This window comes from Chlorocebus sabaeus, chromosome 6 (genome assembly GCF_047675955.1).
Source record: "Chlorocebus sabaeus isolate Y175 chromosome 6, mChlSab1.0.hap1, whole genome shotgun sequence".
NCBI lineage: Eukaryota > Metazoa > Chordata > Mammalia > Primates > Cercopithecidae > Chlorocebus > Chlorocebus sabaeus.
The window spans coordinates 61769473-61789306 of NC_132909.1; the positions used below are offsets into that span (position 1 = coordinate 61769473).

At 57.7% G+C, this 19834-nt stretch overlaps 1 protein-coding gene and 1 non-coding gene across 3 annotated transcripts; one reads left to right on the forward strand and one right to left on the reverse strand.

Annotated features, from left to right (window-relative positions):
• The first annotated feature begins 53 nt into the window (after nt 1-53).
• On the forward strand, nt 54-16415 carry R3HDM4 (R3H domain containing 4). Of its 2 annotated transcripts, none has more exons than XM_007994523.3 (8): nt 54-193; nt 10408-10562; nt 10993-11117; nt 11600-11723; nt 12479-12564; nt 12938-13023; nt 13129-13239; nt 15357-16415. In XM_007994523.3, exons 1-8 carry the CDS (start codon nt 123-125, stop codon nt 15394-15396), a joined length of 798 nt encoding a protein of 265 aa, XP_007992714.1. In that variant the 5' UTR covers nt 54-122; the 3' UTR covers nt 15397-16415. The 2 variants fall into 2 exon arrangements, with proteins under 2 accessions (XP_007992714.1, XP_007992713.1); XM_007994522.3 differs by having other exon boundaries at nt 55-193; nt 13129-13184.
• Nucleotides 16416-19534: 3119 nt separating this feature from the next.
• On the reverse strand, nt 19535-19641 carry LOC119622474 (U6 spliceosomal RNA). Its single transcript, XR_005239092.1, has one exon. It is a non-coding gene; the product is annotated as a U6 spliceosomal RNA (small nuclear RNA).
• Nucleotides 19642-19834: the final 193 nt, after the last annotated feature.

Here is a 19834-nt window from a genome sequence, read left to right on the forward strand (position 1 = left end):
CCGCCCCGCCGCGCAGCCCCAGGCCCCGCCCCGGCCCGCCTCCGGGCGCCCGTCACTTCCTGCACGGCCCGGTGAAGGCCCTGCCGGGCGGCGGCGGCGGCGGTAGCAACAGCGTGCGAGTTATGGTCGCGCTGGAGAACCCCGAGTGCGGCCCCGAGGCGGCGGAGGGCACCGCGGGCGGGCGGCGGCTGCTGTGAGCGCGGGCGGTCGGGGCGCGGCGGGTGCAGTGGGGCTGGGATCCCTTCCCTGCGATCCTCTCCCCGCCTCCCCTCCCTCCCGTTCCTTCCCCTCGTTCCCCTTCCGGGGCTTCCCGCTGTGGACCCCCAGGCTGGGGCGGGGGTCTTCATTGTTACCCAGCGGGGACACCCTCCTGGCGTGCCGGGGGCTCGCTGGGGGAGGGGACCCGGGTCCGCGTGCCCACTTACCCGTTCCGCCCCCCACTCCCCGGTCCGAGTCCCACTCCCTGGTCCACCTCCCCAAGTCCCGGGTCCGCGCCCCCCACTCCCCTGGTCCGCGCCCCCACTCCCGAGTCCGCCCCCTGACCCCCCAGATCCTCCCCCCAACTCCCCGGGTCCGCCCCCTCCTCTCTCCTCGGGTCCGCGCCGCCCACTCCCCGATCCGCCCCCCCACTACCCGAGTCCGCCCCCCTACTCCCCTGGTCCGCGCCCCCACTCCCGAGTCCGCCCCCTGACCCCCCAGGTCCTCCCCCCAACTCCCCGGGTCCGCCCCCCCGCTCCTCGGGTCCGTGCCCCCACTCCCCGAGTCCGCCCCCCACGACTCCCCAGTCCCTGACCCCACTCCAGAGTCCATCCCCCCACTCCCTGGGTCCGCGCCCCCACTCCCCGGGTCTGCCCCCCTCACTCCCCTGGTCCACGCCCTCACTCCCGGGTCCGTCCCCCGACTCCCCGGTCAGCTCCCTAACTCTCCGGTCCACCCTCCCCCCCATCCGGGGCCGCGCCCCCATTCCCCAGGCCCCTGAGGTGCCAGCGACGGAGCCTCCCGCCAGAGGGTCGTGGGCCCCTGTCCGCGGGTGGGGGTTCACCCATGCGCTCCAGCCGGTCCCGGCCCCACTTGCCCTCTGGGCTTGTCTGCGCCCCCTGCCTTTCCAGGCAGACCCGGCTCCTTGCTCTCCTTTGGGTAAATCCCCACAACCCTTGTGGGTTAAAACCTGGCAAGCAGGAGCCCGCGCGTCCCTCCTTTGGGGGGACCTGGAAGCGGGGCTCTCTGTGCGGGGGTCACCCGTGTGTCACCCCGGCCCGCACAGGGACCCGGGGACCCAGGGTGCACCCCTGGGGTCTGCATTGGTGGGGGGCGAGGAGGCAGCGCATGTTCCGTTCCTGCCTCCTCCGTGTGCGGAGGGCACCACCTGGGCAGGTTATTTAACTCTCCCGTGCCTCAGTTTCCCCTTCTGTAAAATGGGATAGTAAGTGGGGCCTCTTCTCTGAGTGGTGGGGGTTACCGAGCTAGCACTGGGGCAGGCCCAGCAAACTGGAGTATCCATGGTCTCATTACTAATTATCGTTAATGTTTTATTCGTTATATTAGTAGTAGTAATATTTTGAGACAGAGGCTCGCTCTGTCGCCCAGGCTGGAGTGCAGTGGGGCAGTCTCAGCTCACTGCAACCTCCACCTCCCGGGTTCAAGTGATTCTCGTGCCTCAGCCTCCCGAGTAGCTGGGACTACAGGCGCCCGCCACGGCACCCAGCTAATTTTTGTGTTTTTAGTAAAGACGGGGTTTCATCGTGTTGGCCAGGATGGTCTTGATCTCCTGACCTCATGATCTGCCTGCCTCCGGCTCCTAAAGTTCTCAGATTACAGGCGTGAGCCATGGCGCCCGGCCTTTAGTATTATTTGTATTTATTTATTTGTTTGTTTGTTTGTTTATTTTTTGAGCCAGAGTCTCACTCTGTCTCCCGAACTGGAGTGCAATGGTGCAATTTCAGCTTACTGCAAGCTCTGCCTCCCGGGTTCACGCCATTCTCCTGTCTCAGCCTCCCAAGTAGCTGAGACTACAGGCACCCGCCACCACACCTGGCGAATGATTTTGTATTTTTAGTAGAGATGGGGTTTCACTGTGTTAGCCAGGATGGTCTTGATCTCTTGACCTCATGATCTGCCCGCTTTGGCCTCCCAAAGTGCTGGGATTACAGGCGTGAGCCACTGCACCCGGCCTAGTATTATTGGTGATAGGTGATAGAGTATTATCTCCCTCTATCACCCAGGCTGGAGTGCAGTGGTTTGATCACTGCTCACTGCATCCTTCACCTTTGAGCTCAGGCAATCCTCCTGCCCCAGCCTCCCGAGTAGCTAGGACCACAGGTGTGCACCACCATGCCTGGCTTTTTTTTTTTTTTTTTTTTTTTTTTTTTTTTTAATACGGAGTTTCTCTCTTGTTGCCCAGGCTGGAGTGCAATGGTGCAATCTCCACCCACTGCAACCTCCACCTCCTGGGTTCAAGCAATTCTCCTCCCTCAGCCTCCCGAGTAGCTGGGATTACAGGCATGTGCCACCACACCCAGCTATTTCTCCATGTTGGTCAGGCTGGTCTTGAACTCCCGACCTCAGGTGATCCACCCGCCTCAGCCTCCCAAAGTGCTGGGATTACAGGCGTGAGCCACCGTGCCTGGCCTGGCTAATTTATTTGTTGCAGAGACGAGGGTCTCACTGTGTTGCCCAGGCTGGTCTAGAACTCCTGGACTCAAGGGATCTACCTGCCTTGGCCTCACAAAGTGCTGGGATTACAGGCATGAGCCACAGCACCCACGTAATGTCTCTTCTAAGGGGGCCTTGAACCACCTGGAGTGGGCATTTACCCTCAAAATGGGCTCTTCCTGTGTCTTCTGTTTTTTTGAGGGGGGGGTCTTGCTCTGTCGCCCAGGCTGGAGCACAGTGGCACGATCTCCGCTCACCAAAACCTTTGCCTCCCAGGTTCAAGGGATTCTCCTGCCTCACCCTCCTGAGTAGCTGGGATTACAGGCATGTGCCACCACACCCAGCTAATTTTAGCAGCAACAAGGTTTCACTGTGTTGGCCAGGCTGGTCTCAAACTCCTGACCTCAGGTGATCCACCTGCCTTGGCCTCCTAAAGTGCTGGGATTATAGCCCAGGTGTAGTGACTGTTGTGTAACTATGTAAATACACTCATGTTTCCGCTCTCAGCCCTCAGTAGCCGGGTGTTTACCTGCCAGCTGTGTCCTGGTGGGGGGTTGGAGACTGCTGGGGACCGCCCCAGTCGGCCCCACCCCAGGCTGAGTCACCACCCTGAGCCCTGACTTCCTGATGGACAAGTGGGTTCCTCTCTTGCTCTGTCTTGTGGGTTCCCGGGGGAGGGGCCAGTGCTGGGAAAGGTGTTTTTTGCCCAAGGGACTGAGGGCAAAAAAAAAAAAAAAAAACTTGCCCTCTCAAAATCTGCAAGGAGTAGAATTGGGAGTGGCCAGGAGGTCTGTTCCCCCAAACCCCAGCAGCTCCTCGGCTCAGGCTGCCTCCCACTCCGTGGACACACATCCTCGAGCCTTCAGGGTCCAGGAAGCCTCAGATACTCCCGCCGGGTCCTCAGTTTCCCCGTCTGTAAAGTGGTCTTGTCGAGTGGCATGGGAAACAGAGGAAGCAGCCCTCGGGAAGTGTATCGACAGAAGTCTAGTTATTCATTCAACAAACAGGCAGTGAGAGCCGCTGCGGGCTGGGCACAGGCGGGGACAGGGGTGGAGGGGGAACCCCGTCTTGTTCTGTGGGCCTAGTGAACCAGTGATTAAGGAGCAAAGAAGTAAACAGGTTGGGGCCTGTTGGTTTCCAGAGCTTCCTGGTAAGGCTGATTGGGCGAGGTGGGGGGGCGGGGCCGTTCCTGGGGGTGGTGAACACAGAACCGAGGATGGAATAAGCAGGTGCATCGGGCAGAGACCGGGGTTCCCTGAGTTTCAGGCATTGTGCAGAGGGGACTGTGGCTGGGCATGGGATATTTTTTTATTTATTTTTATTTTTATTTTTATTTTTTGAGATGGAGTGTCACTCTGTCGCCCAGGCTGCAGTGCAATGGCCTGATCTCAGCTCACTGCAAGCTCCGCCTCCCGGGTTCCCGCCATTCTCCGGCCTCAGCCTCCCGAGTAGCTGGGACTACAGGCGCCCGCCACCTCGCCCGGCTAGTTTTTTGTATTTTTTTAGTAGAGACGGGGTTTCACCGTGTTAGCCAGGATGGTCTCGATCTCCTGACCTCGTGATCCGCCCGTCTCGGCCTCCCAAAGTGCTGGGATTACAGGCTTGAGCCACCGCGCCCGGCCTGGGATTTTTTATTTTTGAGACAGTCTCATTCTGTCACCCAGGCTGGAGTGCAGTAGTACGATCTCGGCTCACTGCAGACTTCACCTCCTGGGTTCAAGTGATTCTCCTGCCCCAGTCTCCTGAGTAGCTGGGACCACAGGCACCCACCACCACGCCCGGATAATTTTGTGTGTGTGTGTGTGTGTGTGTGTGTGTGTGTGTATTTTTAGTAGAGACAGGGGTTTCACCATGTTGGCCAGGCTGGTCTCAAACTCTTGGCCCCAAGTGATCCACCCATCTCAGCCTCCCGAAGTGCTGGGATTAGAAGTATGAACCACGGCACCTGGCCAGGCATGGGGGTTTTGCTGTGGTCTGCCTGTTCCTTCCATTGCTGGAGGGGAGTGTTGGTGACTCCCAGTCCCCACTGTCTACCCCAGAGGCCAGATGTTTTCTTGTTTTTGTTTGTTTTTTTTGAGACAGAGTCTTGCTCTGTTGCCCAGGCTGGAGTGCAGTGGTGCGATCTCGGCTTGCTGCAACCTCCACCTCCCAGGTTCAAGTGATTCTCCTGCCTCAGCCTCCCAAGTAGTGGGGACTACAGGCGCCACACCACTCCTCGCTAATTTTTGTATTTTTTTTTAATTTTTATTTTGAGACAGAGTCTCGCTCTGTTGTCCAGGCTGGAGTGCAGTGGCACCATCTCAGCTCACTGCAAGCTCCACCTCCCGAGTTCACGCCATTCTCCTGCCTCAGCCTCCTGAGTAGCTGGGACTACAGGTCCCCGCCACCATGCCTGGCTAATTTTTGGTATTTTTCATAGAGACGGGGTTTCACTGTGTTAGCCAGGATGGTCTCCATCTCCTGACATCGTGATCCACCCGCCTCGGCCTCCCAAAGTGCTGGGATGACAAGCTTGAAGATGTTTCTTAATTTCCTGCTGGAAACTGGTTGAAGTCAGCCAGCCCCATCCGATGGTGGGACTCGATTTCCAGTGCTCAGTTCAGCACTAGAGGCCCAGGGGAGGGTGCTGAGCCCTCAGATACCAACTGAAACGGGAGCAGGCCCTTGTGGTGCAATGCTAGGCCTAGGGGCAGCCAGGCCTGGCCCTGGGATGCTGGGCAGCCATGGGCTGTGCTGGAGCAGGGGAAGGACAAAGCAGGTCTTTGGGGGCCTGGAGGAAAAGTCTGTGGGGCTTTGGTATGAGGGGCAGTGAGGGAAGCAGGGTAGTTCTGGGGTTCTGGGTCAGACCCAGGTTCGCATCTGGCTCCTTGCATTGTCTGGATGGCGACGGGGGACAGCCCCGCCTCTCCAAGCCTCAGATGCTTCATCTGTAACATGGGGTGATACCAGGCCCCTTGCTGGGAGGGCTTGAGCTATGTCACCGAGCCCCGCCCCCTCTGACTTCCCCGAGGGCTCCCCTCGGATGTGACTTCTGTTATCGGCCCTGTCCAGCTGCTGGGGTGGAGATATAGGCCCCGGGGTCTCGTTGGGGGGGGGGGCTGTTGGTGAATCGGGGGCATGGGACGGAGTGCTCCCGCCTCAGGGAGGCAGCTTCAGGCTGATCCAGCTTTAGAGACGGTGGCTCCACGTGGCCCTGTGTTCACATCAAGTGCCTGTTGGCTGCTGTGCTCTGTGCTGAGGACATAGCCCACCACCTCCTTCTCCTGCTGCCCTCTTTGCAGCAATGGGAGCTTGGGCAGTGACTTTGTGCCTCGGTTTACAAATCTGTAGAATGGGGGCCGGGCGTGGTGGCTCACGCCTGTAATCCCAGCACTTTGGGAGGCTGAGACAGGCGGATCACCAGGTCAGGAGTTCGAGACCAGCCTGGCTAACATGGTGAAACCCTGTCTCTACTAAAAATAAAAAATCAACCGGGCGTGGTGGTGGGCAGCTATAATCCCAGCTACTCAGGAGGCTGAGGCAGGAGACTCGGTTGAACCAGGGAGGTGGAGGTTGCGGTGAGCCGAGATTGCACCACTGCACTCCAGCCTGGGCGACAGAGCGAGACTGCGTCTCAAAAAAAGGTTTCAGGGTGAAGCTTCGTAGCCGGGGTTCACACTCAGGGCTGCGATTCCAGGACCTGCACTAACACCATAGCCTGGCGAGGAGGCGGTTTCTGAGTTTCCAGGCTTGCCTGGGCTAGTGAGTTCTAATCACCTGGTCCAGGATCGAAGGGTGACCCGTGCCTGCAGGTCCCTACTGGTGGGTGCTTGTGCATATGTGAGATTTTGTTCTGATGAGTTTTCATACATTTTTGTCGCAGTCTGTGGAGACTGTGCTGTTTACCTGCCTGTCCCCTTCCCACTTCAGACAGCCCTGGGTCTACTCAGCTTGCTAACTTTTTTTTTTTGAGACAGTCTTACTCTGTCTCTCATGCTAGAGTGCAATGGCACAGTCTCAGCTCTCTGCAACCTCCACCTCCTGGGTTCAAGTGATTCTCCTGCCTCAGCCTCCTGAGTAGCTAGGATTACAGGTGCCTGCCGCCATGCCTGGCTAAATGTTTTTTTTTTTTTGAGACGGAATTTCACTCTTGTTGCCCAGGCTGGAGTACAATGGTATGATCTTGGCTCGCTGTAACCTCCGTCTCCCGGGTTCAAGCGATTCTCTCCTGCCTCAGCCGCCCGAATAGCTGGGATTACAGGCACACGCCACCATGCCCAGCTAATTTTTGTATTTTTAGTAGAGATGGGGTGTCTTCATGTTGGTCAGGCTGGTTTCGAACTCCCCACCTCAGGAGATCTGCCCCCCTCAGCTTTCCAAAGTATTGGGATTACAGGTGTGAGCTACTGTGCCCAGCCTACTTTTTTTTTTTGAGACCAATTCTGGCTCTGTTGACCAGGCTGGAGTGCAGTGGCGCAGTCTTGGCTCACTGCAACCTCTGCTTCCCAGGTTCAAGCGATTCTCCTGCCTCAACCTCCTGCGTAACTGGAATTACAGGTGTGTGCCACCACGTCTGGCTCATTTTTGTATTTTTAGTAGAGATGGGGTTTCACCATGTTGGCCAGGGTGGTCTCGAACTCCTGACCTCAACTGATCCACCCGCCTCGGCCTCCCAAAGTGCTGGGAACACAGGCGTGAGCCACTAAGCCTGGCCAATCAGCTTGTGTACTTTTTTTTTTGAGACGGAGTCTCACTCTGTCGCCCAGGCTGGAGTGCAGTGGCCAGATCCCAGCTCACTGCAAGCTCCGCCTCCCGGGTTTCCGCCATTCTCCTGCCTCAGCCTCCCAAGTAGCTGGGACTACAGGTGCCCGCCACCTCGCCCGGCTAGTTTTTTGTATTTTTTAGTAGAGACGGGGTTTCACCGTGTTAGCCAGGATGGTCTCGATCTCCTGACCTCGTGATCCGCCCGTCTGGGCCTCCCAAAGTGCTGGGAACACAGGCTTGAGCCACGGCGCCCGGCCTGCTTGTGTACTTTTGATTGAGATGTAACAGCTGGTCTGTAAAATGCCTAGACTTAAGGCTTGAGGACTCTTTACATGCGTGTGGACCCTGGCAAGCACTGGTCTCATTTCTGACCCCCTTGACTGCATTTTTTTTTTTTTTTTTGAGACAGAGTCTTGCTCTGTCACCCAGGCTGGAGTGCAGTGGTGTGATCTCGGCTCACCGCAGCCTCCACCTCCTGGGCTCAAGTGATGCTCCCGCCTCAGCCTCCTGAGTAGCGGGGACCACTGTGTTGCCCAGGCTGGTCTTGAACTCCTGGCCTCAAGCTTTCCTTCCTCTTCGGCTTCCCAAAGCTCTGGGATTACAGGCGTGAGCCACTGCGCCCCGCTTCCCTCAAGTGAATCTTGTCTCAACTGGCCTGGAGTTTCCAAGCGTTTTCCAGTCTTTTGGGGGTTGCAGGGGTGGAGTGGGTCACTTTTAATTTTTGTGTTGGGAACTCTGGATGCTATTAGGGATTTTGGACTGTGGGCTCTCTTGGAATCACGGAATTTTATTAAGGATTGATTTGGTGGTTATTTTTTAAGTGTCTCCTGTGTACCAGGCATGGCTGTGAGTGCCGGGGGTGGGGGTTACGGCCAGCCAGCAAGCCCAGGCTGCCTGTGCAAAGGTCGGAGGAGGGACTGGAAATCGTGATTTGGAAGCAGCAGCAGCCAGGAGGTGCCTCTGTGGGGTTGGAACAGAATGTGCTTCGGGCGGGGTGGAGTTAGGAGATAAGGGTGGAGCCAATCCTGGTACCCCCAGACCGTGGAGTCCGTGGCCAGCCCTGTGGTGGGGGGGTTTCTGAGCCCAGTGGAGCTCTGCGGCCCACGGTCTGGGGCTTGACAAAGCAAGCATTACGGTTTTTCGTTTGTTTGTTTTTTGAGGCAGAGTCTCGCTCTATCACCCAGGCTGGAGTGCAGTGGCCGGATCTCAGCTCACTGCAAGCTCCGCCTCCCGGGTTCACGCCATTCTTCTGCCTCAGCCTCCCATGTAGCTGGGACTACAGGCGCCCGCCACCTCGCCTGGCTAATTTTTTTTGTATTTTTAGATGAGATGAGGTTTCACCGTGTTAGCCAGGATGGTCTCGATCTCCTGACCTTGTGATCCTCCTGCCTCAGCCTCCCAAAGTGCTGGGATTACAGGCGTGAGCCACTGCGCCCGGCCTGTTTGTTTTGGGACACGGTCTCGCTCTGTTGTCCAGGCTGGAGTACGGTATTGCAGTCACAGCTCACTGCAGCCTCAAACTGCCCAGGCTCAAGGGATCCACCCACCTTGGGCTCCCAAAGTGCTGGGATTACATGAGTCCCCGCGCCCGGCCTGTGTGTTTTTCCTTGCCAGAAAAGTCCCCATCCAAGAGCCCCTCCCCCAGCCCGCTTCCCAGGTGCCCGGTGGCTGCTGTGCTCGCCTACCTCGCCCCCCACCCCTCCAACCACCTCCCGATTCCCCGGTGGCTGCCTAATCCCCCCACACTGAGTGGCTGGGCCCTTGGATCCTCCGTGGGAGGCCCAGCTGTGACAGCTAATCCATCTCCACAATTAATGCCATTTGCTCTGGCCAGGCCGATTAGCTCTGGGGGGGGCCGCTCCAGTCCCTCCTCATCCTGGCCCTGGGGACGGGGGACATTAAGGGAGAGGTGGGGGGGCCCAGGCATCACCTGAGCTTCTGGGGCTGTTTCGTGGCTCCTCTTCTGCTGGGGGTGGGGGATGTGGATAAAATCAAGTGTCTTGACTCTGTTTCTGAAGGAGGCAGTTCACATCCCAAAGGCTGTGGGCCTTGCTGGCTTAGACCCAACACCTCGGACACTGGGGTCGGGGTGGACAGCAGCTTTTCTTGGTCATTTACCTGCTGTGTGACTTTGCGCAAGTGTCTTCACTTTTCTGAGCCTCAGTTTACTAATCTGTCATCACAGGTTTTTTTTTTTTTTTTTTTTTCTGGAGACAGGGTCTCACTCTGTCGCCCAGGCTGGAGCGCAGTGGCGCGATCTCAGCTCACTGCAACCTCCGCCTCCTGGATTCAAGCGATTCTCTCACCTCAGCCTCCTGAGTAAGCTGAGATTACAGACGCACGCCACCACCCCTGGTTAATTTTTGTATTTTTTTGGTTCACCGTGTTGGCCAGGCTGGTCTTGAACTCCTGACCTCAAGTGATCCACCCACCTTGGCCTCCCAAAGTGCTGGGATTACAGGCATGAGCCAATGTGCCTGACCTAATTTTTTCTTTTTTGGGGGACAGTCTTGCTCTGTTGCCCAGGCTGGAGTGCAGTGGTGCCATCATGCCAACCTTGACCTCCTGGACTTAAGTGATCCTCCTGCCTCAGGTCCGAGTAGCTGGGACTACAGGCATGTAGCAACACACTGGTTAATTTTCAATTATTATTATTATTACTATTTTGTAGAGACAGAAAAAAAATAGTCTTATTTTTGTTCACAGTCTCGCTATGTTGCTCAGGCTGGTCTTGAACTCCTGAGCTCAAGCGATCCGCCGGCCTCAGCCTCCCACAGTGCTGGGATCACAGGCGTGAGCCACCCCACCTGGCCCGTCACCACAATTGTATCTGCCTCCTGGGTGACGTGAAGATGAAACAAAAGAGGATTTTAAGGGCTCAGGACTCCACACACCGTAGGCGTGAGCTCTCCATTGCTGGGAGAAACCAAGCGGGCTATGGCTGTGGTGGGGCTCTTCTCCGAGATCCTGGCTGGCCTTGGCCCTGAGGACCACCCCTGCCCCGGCCCACAGGCCCCTTCCCGGCTGCCTGCCTGCCCTAGCCAGCTCCCAGGTGAAGAGACTCTCGGCTTCCAGGCGGAAACAGCACTTCATCAACCAGGCTGTGCGGAACTCAGACCTCGTGCCCAAGGCCAAGGGCCGGAAGAGCCTCCAGCGCCTGGAGAACAGTGAGCAGCAGTCGGGAGGCGCCTCTTGGGGGCTCCTGGGCCTTGTAGAATGGCGTGCATGTTGGTGTTATCTGATACTCCTCCCATGAGCTCGGCCTGGGCAGGGCTGGGGACCCAAAGAGGTGTCAGCTGTAGGCCAGGGGACCGTATATAAATAGAGCCAGACACAGGTGCCCCCTGGACTCTTGGATCAGGGCTGGGTGGGAGGGCGACCCAGGCATTGGAGCTGGGGCTTTAAAGGATATGTAGGAGTTTGACAAGCCAGAACCTGGATTCTAGCTGGTTTCTGTACCTTCTGGGGAAGACAGTTGGAGCATGGAGGTGGGGAGGCTGAGATGATAGAGAGGGAGGAAGGCTAGTTATTGGGTCCCCATGGTGCCTGGAGGTCCCGAATGCCACCCCGACCCAGAGAGCATCTGTTTCCACCTAGCCCAGTACCTCCTGACCCTGCTGGAGACAGATGGGAGCCCACCTGGCCTGGACGATGGGGACTTGGCACCCCCTGCATCACCGGGCATCTTTGCCGAGGCCTGCAACAATGCCACCTACGTGGAGGTGCGGCCCCGACCCCCTCGCTCCCTCCACGCGGGGACCCCGGCAGCTCATTGGTTCTCCTACGGCCAGGCCATCGCCTGTGCCAGTTCCCCCTCCAGGAGCACCCGCCCACTTCTGGTCTCCTAATGAAGGCCCCTCTGTCTCCTTGGGGGTCCCCAGATCAGGCCAGAATCCCCACCCCACCCCTGGAACCTTCGAGCTCCTGGATTCATCTGCCCAACACGTTTGGGAACCCTCCATCGATTGCGGGAGCGTTTCACCTCCATCCCCCCGAGCCCGAGACAGCTGGGTCCATTCCGGCTCTCTGCTTCCCTGCACTCAGCTCAGGGCCCAACACAAGCATTGGCCCCTCAGTGGACAGAGGTGACCGCAGGAGCACGTCCACGTGCTTGGCGGCCTTCCGTGCCCATTTGCCCGGGGATGTCAGCCGTCAGCCCAGCTTGGTGTCTCCTGGCAAGCCTGCCTCCCTGCCTCTCTTCCAGGTCTGGAACGATTTCATGAACCGCTCCGGGGAGGAGCAGGAGCGGGTTCTTCGCTACCTGGAGGATGAGGGCAGGAGCAAGACGCGGAGGAGAGGCCCTGGCCGTGGGGAGGACCGCAGGAGAGGTGCGGGCCAGGCTGGGGCGGTTGTGGGTGGGGCCAGGACATGGATGGGGCGGGGCCTGGGGTGGGTGGGGCCGGGAGGGGGGCAGGATATGGATGGGGTATGGGCGGGGCCTGGGGTGGGTGGGGCCGGGATGGGGGCAGGATATGGATGGGGTGTGGGTGGGGCCTGGAGTGGGTTGGCCCTAGTGTGTGGGTGTGGCCAGGGCTTGGATGGGGTGGGGCCTGGGGTGGGTGGGGCCTGGATGGGGGACAGGATATGGATGGAATATGGGCGGGGCCTGGGGTGGGTTGGACCTAGTGTGTGGGTGGGGCCAGAGTATGGATAGGGACAGGGCAATGGGGTGCGTGGGGCCAGGATTGGGGGAGTAGGATATGGATGGGGTGGCACATGGGGTGGGTGTGGCCAGGATGCGGGGGCAGGATCTGGATGGCAGTGGGTAGGCGTGGGGCCTGGAGATGGATGGGGGTGGGGCTGGCTGGCTAGTGTGGGCCTGGAGTGGGTGGGGCCTCACGTACAGCTGGGGCAAACATACAGGTGAGGGTAGGGCCAGCTGGATGGGTTGGGGTCAGGGCCTCGTGTGGGTAGGGCCTGCTGGCTGTCTGCATGGGGCCACAGTATCAGTGAAGGTGTGGTTTGGTGGACAGGAGAGGCCAAGGCACCGATGGGCGTGGTCTTCCTCGGGTGGGCGTGGTCTGGCAGGTGGGCAGGGCCAGAACGAGCTCCCCAAGACTCCCCCGTTCCCCCACTACTGCAGAGGACCCCGCCTATACGCCCCGTGAGTGCTTCCAGCGCATCAGCCGGCGTCTGCGAACCGTCCTCAAGCGCAGCCGCATCCCCATGGTGAGTGCCGGAGTGCCGGGCCTCGCCTTTCTACCCGCCTGGTCTTTTTTGAAGGCCCGTTTCCCAGGCACAGGTTCTCACCCGGTGCAGGTCGTGTCAGGGGAAACAGGGCAGGATACAGGCAGCCGGAACAGGGCGCTAGGTAGGAGAGCGGGGGCAACGAAGGCGGGCACTGCGGGGTGTGTAGGAGTTCCCTCCGCGGAAGGCACAGGCAGGAGGTGGCATGGTGGCCTCAAAGACAGTTAAGCAGCCTCACCTGGTGGATCAGAGGTCATGTTCGAGCCCAGTGCTGTGGGCTCCTGGGGGGCCTGGACCTCCCTGGCCCCCACCCGAAGGCCCCGCAGTGCCCTAACCACTGGGCCGCCCTCCCCAGGAAACGCTGGAGACCTGGGAGGAGCGGCTGCTTCGGTTCTTCTCCGTGTCCCCCCAGGCCGTGTACACAGCCATGCTGGACAACAGGTAAGGGGGGGCGGCCAGGTGGGCAGACCCTCCCAGGCTGCGGCCAGGTGGGCAGACACCCCACGCTGCGGCCCCTGCACGGCGCTCACTGCCCGTTTCCCACAGCTTTGAGAGGCTCCTGCTGCACGCCGTCTGCCAGTACATGGACCTCATCTCGGCCAGTAAGCGCCAGTGGCCCCCAAGACCCCAAGTTGGCCAGCAGCTCCACCTGGGAAGGTGACCAGGGTCCCAGGGTCCTGGTTCCTCAGAGTGGGGCTTGGTGGGGAGGTGGGGAAGGGGGTTGGAGTGGGGATGCTACAAACTCAAGGGTGGCAGTGGGACACTGCCTTGAATTCACCAGAAGCTCCCTGCGTATCTGACCCCATGCAGGGGACTGCAGACACCCCTCCATCTACATCTTCGGGGCCCGGGGTGGGGGTGATGAAGCCTGGCTTTGAGGGACCTCACAGAGCCAGAGATAGGATGGGAGGGCACAGTGTCTGGAAGGTTTGCATTTAGCCCTGGGGCCTCCCGCATACCACACATGGGACCTCAGGCGAGATCCCCTACTAGCCCCTGGGTTCCACTTTTCCAATGAGACGCAGTCTCAGAACTCACCCCCCTAGTGAGGGTCTGTGCAGGCGCCTGCTGGCCCCAGGCACCCCATCTAGTCCTGAGCCTCTCACACCTGTCTCTGCCACCCGCCTGGAGTTGCTGAGGTGACGGTTTCCATGGCAACCTCACGATGCCTCCCCCTGTTCCCTCTGTGGGAGATGCAGCCCCCATGCCTGCCTCTGTTCAGAACATCGGGCCTTGGCTAGAAGTGCAGGGCTTGGAGCTTGGTGGGTGTGGAGCTGTGGTCCTGAGGCAGAAGAGGAGGGGTCCCAGCAAGATGGGGAGTAGAGGATGGGAGTCCCAGGCAAAGGGGACTGCTGAGGCACAGAGCTCACATGGGACATGGCTTGTTTTTGTTGTGTTTATGTTGGTTGTTTTTTTTGTGTTTTTTTGAGACAGAGTCTCACTCTGTTGCCCAGGCTGGAGTGCAGTGGCGTAATCTTTGCCCACTGCAACCTCCACCTCTGGGTTCAAGCAGTTCTGCCTCAGCCTCCTGAGTAGCTGGGATCACAGGTGCACACCACTACGCCCGGCTAATTTTGTTGTTGTTTTTTTTTTTTTTTTTGAGACGGAGTCTCACTCTGTCGTCCAGGCTGGAATGCAGTGGCCGGATCTCAGCTCACTGCGAGCTCCGCCTCCCGGGTTCACGCCATTCTCCTGCCTCAGCCTCCCGAGTAGCTGGGACTACAGGTGCCCGCCACCTCGCCCGGCTAGTTTTTTGTATTGTTTAGTAGAGACGGGGTTTCACCATGTTAGCCAGGATGGTCTCGATCTCCTGACCTCATGATCCACCCGTCTCGGCTTCCCAAAGTGCTGGGATTACAGGCTTGAGCCACCGTGCCCGGCCAATTTTGTATTTTTAGTAAAGACAGGGTTTCTTTCTTTTTTTTTTTTTTTTTTACGGAGTCTTGCTCTGTTGCCCAGGCTGGAGTGCAGTGGCACAATCTCCGCTCACTGCAAGCTCCGCCTCTCGGGTTCACACCATCCTCCTGCCTCAGCCTCCCGAGTAGCTGGGACTACAGGTGCCCCCACCACGCCCGGCTAATGTTTTGTATTTTTAGTAGAGATGGGGTTTCACCGTGTTAGCCAGGATGGTCTCTCTCCTGACCTCGTGATCCGCCCTCCTCGGCCTCCCAAAGTGCTGGGATTACAGGCTTGAGCCACCGTGCCCGGCCCTAGAGACGGGGTTTCACCATGTTGGTCAGGCTGGTCTCGAACTCCTGACCTCAGATGATCCGCCTGCCTTGGCCTCCCACAGTGCTGGGATTACAGGCATGAGCCACTGTGCCTGGCCAGGTCATTCATTTTTTGCAGTGAGGGGGAGATGGGGAAGGGGAGGCTGGTGGGAGCTGGACCACTCAGGGCCTGGGTGCCTCAAAGCCACCTCTGCAGGGCAGGGAGCCTGCGGGGAGGCCTCACACTCCGCCAGGCAGGCGTGTGAGTGGCCATATGGCCTCAGGCCCGGTGTTTTTCAGGGTCCTCATCCGCACAGTTGAATGAGTGACAGTGGCGAGTGAGATGGGCCCAATGAGAGCTCTCCTGTAGGGAGCCTTAGGTGTTCTTGTGAGCCAGGCTCCAGGACCCCGGGCGCTTAGGGCCAGCCAGGCCGCAGAGACCAGCACACACCAGCTGGCGGTGACCTCCCAGGGAAGAAATGAGGGTGGTCCGGGTCCGAGGCACCTCTACCTGCCTCGGCTCCCGAATTCCTCCCATTCTTGTCCCGTTGGTTTCTTCTGCAGGTGCCGACCTGGAGGGGAAGCGGCAGATGAAGGTCAGTAATCGGCACCTGGATTTCCTGCCTCCAGGGCTGCTCCTGTCCGCCTACCTGGAGCAGCACAGCTGATGGTGGCCCCGCGGAGACCCCGCTGCCGCCTCGCCCAGCCACCAAGCCCTCCGATACCTTCGGCTGAAATATCTTTCATATTTTTAGAATTGGTCCTTGGAAACCTTTTTCGCTTGGGGTGGTCTCTCTCACTCTGCCCCCTCCTCATGCAGCTCTTGGCAGTCAACAGACGCTGGCGGCTGGGGCTGCCCATGCCATCTCAGCTCCAAGCTTCCCACTCTGGGACTTGTATTTGGGTGGAGAGACCTGATCTGGGCATCTTCCTGTTTCTTCATCGTTTAGCTTTTCTGGCCCAGTCTGAAGCTCAAGTGAGGAGGGGGAGGCTGGGTTTTTTATCACTTTTAATGAATTTGGTGTGATTTGTTGTAGATTTTTAAATTTCCCTTTTGGAGAGAAAAACCAAAAAAACTCGTCCCCACTGGTAAAGCATGGGTCTTGGTCCAAGCCCCTACTCAGCCCCTCCCAGTTTTTAGCTTGAATGAGGGTGGGGTCTCTGGGACCCTGCCCCTCATGCCAGATGCATCTTGTGGTGTGTGTGTGTGTGTGTGTGTGTGTGTGTGTGCGCGCGCGCGCGCGCACGTATGCCCTGAGACCCAGGACAGAAGCTGCAGTCCTAAGAGCTGGTTTTATCCTCGTCATTCTGCGTGCCCTCCCCCACACCACCTGTGTCAGGGCTCAGGGTTGCCTGCTTTATAGGAGCCCCCTCCTTGCCTCCCCTCCTTCATACTGGGGGTCCAGGACTTCCAGCCAGAAGCCTCTGCCCTTGCACTACTTTGTCTGTCCACCCCTATCCCGTGTCCCCCCATCCCACAGCCTGGCACCTGCCTAATAGCGCCTGTGTCCCCATGCTGGTCCTCCTGGCCCAGGCTGGGGAGGCCTTCTACCCCTTCGCTGTGTGTGGGTAATTGCGTTTTGGGGGAAAGTGGGGAATTTAATAAATTTCTGGTGCTCTGGCCTCAGGGTGTGCGAGTTTTTCTTCGGGGCAGGGCCGGGCGCTCAGTAGGTCCTGGCCACCAAGGGCTACAGGTGCCTCCCTGGCTCCTCCGCCCTCGGATGCCTGGGTTCAAATCCCGTTTCTGCCACACGCCTGCCGTGTGACCTTGGGTGAGTGGCTTGTATGAGTGCCTTGGGGCCCCTGTAATGGAGGGTATCACACAGGGGACTTGAAACGACAGAAGGCCAGCGAGTCGCTCACGCCTGTGATCCCAGCACCTTGGGAGACCAAGGCGGGAGGATCGCTTGAGCCCAGGAGTTTGAAACCAGCCAGGGCAACATAGCAAGACCCTGTCTCTACAAAACATGAGAGAAATTAGCAGGGTTGGCTGGGTGCGGTGGCTCACACCTGTAATCCCAGCACTTCGGGGACACCGAGGCGGCTGGATCACGAGGTCAGGAGTTCAAGACCACCCTGACCAACATGGAGAAACCCCGTCTCTACTAAAAATGCAAAATTAACTGGTCATGGTGGCGTGAGCCTGTAATGCCAGCTACTCAGGAGGCTGAGGCAGGAGAATCGCTTGAACCCAGGTGGTGGAGGCTGCAGTGAGCTGAGATCACACCATTGCACTCCAGCCTAGGCAACAAGAGCAAAACTCTGTCACCAAAAAAAAAAAAAAAAAATTAGCAGGGTGTGGTGTGTGCTTGTAGTCCCAGCTACTTGGGAGGCTGAGGTGGGAGGATTGCTTGAGTCTCGGAGGCTGAGGCTGCAGTGAGCTGAGACCATGCCACTGCACTTCAGCCTAGGTACGGAGGAAGACCCTATGTCAAAGAAAAAAGGGAACTCTACCCTCTCACAATGCTGGAGGTAGAAGCCTGAGGTGAAGGTGTCTGCAGGGCAGTGCTCCCTCCGGAGTCTCGAGGGGAGGAGCCTTCCTGCCTCTCCCGGTTTCTGGGGACTTCGTGTGTCCATGGCTTGTGGCCACATTGCTGCGGTCTCGTCTCCAAGTGGCCATTTTCCCTGTGTCCTTGACATTGTCCTTCCCTCACGTGTCTGTGCCCAAATATCCCTCTCGATGACGCCCGTCATTGAGTTAGGCCCATGCTAATCACCTCATTTTAACCTGATTACCTCCGGAAAGACCTGTTTTCAAATAAGGTCACATTCTGAGTTCAACCTCTTTTTTTTTTTTTTTTTTTTTTTTGAGACAGAGTCTCACTCTATCACCCAGACTGGAGCGCAGTGGCGAGATCTCAGCTCACTGCAAGCTCCGCCTCCCGGGTTCACACCATTCTCCTGCCTCAGCCTCCCGAGTAGCTGGGACTACAGGCGCCCACCACCAGGCCTGGCTAATTTTGTATATTTTTTAGTAGAGACAGGGTTTCATCATGTTAGCCAGGATGGTCTTGATCTCCTGACCTCATGATCTGCCCGCCTCGGCCTCCCAAAGTGCTGGGATTATAGGCATGAGCCACCACACCCGGCCTTTTGTTTGTTTATTTTTTTTAGACAGGGTCTGGCTCTGTTGCCCTGGCTGGAGTGGAGTGGTGCGATCCCAGCTCACTGTAGCCTCGACCTCCCTGACTCAAGTGATTCTCCCACTTTTGCCTCCCGAGTAACTGGGCCTACAAGTTTGCACCACCTCACCTGGCTATTTTGCTCTGTCCCCCAGGCTGGAGCGCAGTGGTGCGATCTCGGCTCACTGCAACCTCCACCTCCTGGGTTCAAGTGATTCTCCTGCCTCAGCCTCCCAAGTAGCTGGGACTACAGGCATGTGCCACCACGCCCAGCTAATTTTTTTTGTATTTTTAGTAGAGATGGGGTTTCACCATGTTGGCCAGACTGGTGTCGAACTCCTGTTCTCAGGTGATCCGCCTGCCTCAGCCTCCCAAAGTTCAGGGATTACAGGCCTGAGCCACCTTGCCCAGCGCCCCCCCTCCCCAGCCCCACTAATTTTTATTTTTTTTGTAGAGACGGGGTCTGGCTATGTTTTCCAGGCTGGTCTCGAACTCAAGCTGTCCTCCGATCTCGTCTTCCCAAAGTTCTGGGATTACAGGTGTGCACCACCACACCTGGGCCCCTGAGAACGCTAAACCCCTCCCTGCTGCCTGGGAATGGGATTTTCTGTAAGGTCACTGTGTGGCCCTCTTGGGGAACTGAACCCTGATCCAGAAAAAAGACTCTGATATTTGGGCGATTGTTAACTTGTAATTTTAGAACAGTTTTATATTTGCAGAATTCTTGCAAAAATCAAGCAGTGAGGCCGCGGTGGCTCACGCCTATAATCCCAGCACTTTGGGAGGCGAGGGTGGCAGGACAACGTGAGAGATGGAGTTTGAGATCAGCCTAGGCAACATAGTGAGACCCCATCTCTATTAAAATTTTAAAAAACAGGCCGGGCGCAGTGGCTCACGCCTGTAATCCCAGCACTTTGGGAGACTGAGGCAGGCAGATCACGAGGTCAAGAGATTGAGACCATTCTGGCCAACATGGTGAAACCCTGTCTCTACTAAAAATACAAGAATTAGTTGGGCGTGGTGGTGCGCACCTGTAGTGCCAGCTACTCGGGAGGCTGAGGCAGGAGAATCACTTGAGCCTGGAAGGCAGAGGTTGCAGTGAGCCAAGATCGCGCTACTGCACTCCAGCCTAGGTGACAGAGCAAGACCTTGTCTCAAAAAACAATAAAAATAAAAACGGAAGAGCACAACATCCATTGCATTAAACTGGCTTTTGGAGGAGGAGGTGGGAATGGGGTTGGAAGTAGGAATACTTAACGGGGTCCGTGACTTCGCTTACATTAGAAAATGGAAGAAAGCCTGGGCAAGGGGGCTCACGCCTGTAATCCCAGCACTCTGGGAGGCCAAGACGGGCGGATCAGGAGGTCAGGAAATCGAGACCACCCTGGTCAACGTGGTGAAACCCCCATCTCTACCAAAAAATACAAAAATTAGCCAGGCTAATTAATAAACCACAAAAATTAGTGGTGGCAGGTGCCTGTAATCACAGTTACTCGGGAGGCTGAGGCAGGAGGATTGCTTGAACCCAGGAGGCGGAGGTTACGAGCCAAGATCGCGCCATTGCATTCCAGCCTGGGGAACAGAGGGAGACTCCGTCTTGGGGGAGAAGAAATAAAGAAAAAAAATATGGAACGCTTCACGAATTTGCGTGTCATCCTTGCGCAGGGGCCATGCTAATCTTCTCTGTATCGTTCCAATTTTAGTATATGTGCTGCCGAAGCGAGCACGACACGCTGGTCCTACCACCAGCCATTTATAGTCCCCGGAGGAAACTTCTGTACACATACGGCGACTCCTCTCAACTGCTCTAGGGATTCAACCCTATTTGTATTAGTCCAATGTGTAACGCAAGTCACGCAGTTATTAACTGGAGTTGAGAAAGTGCTCGTTATTCTACCAAATATAGCTACGGTGGCTGCT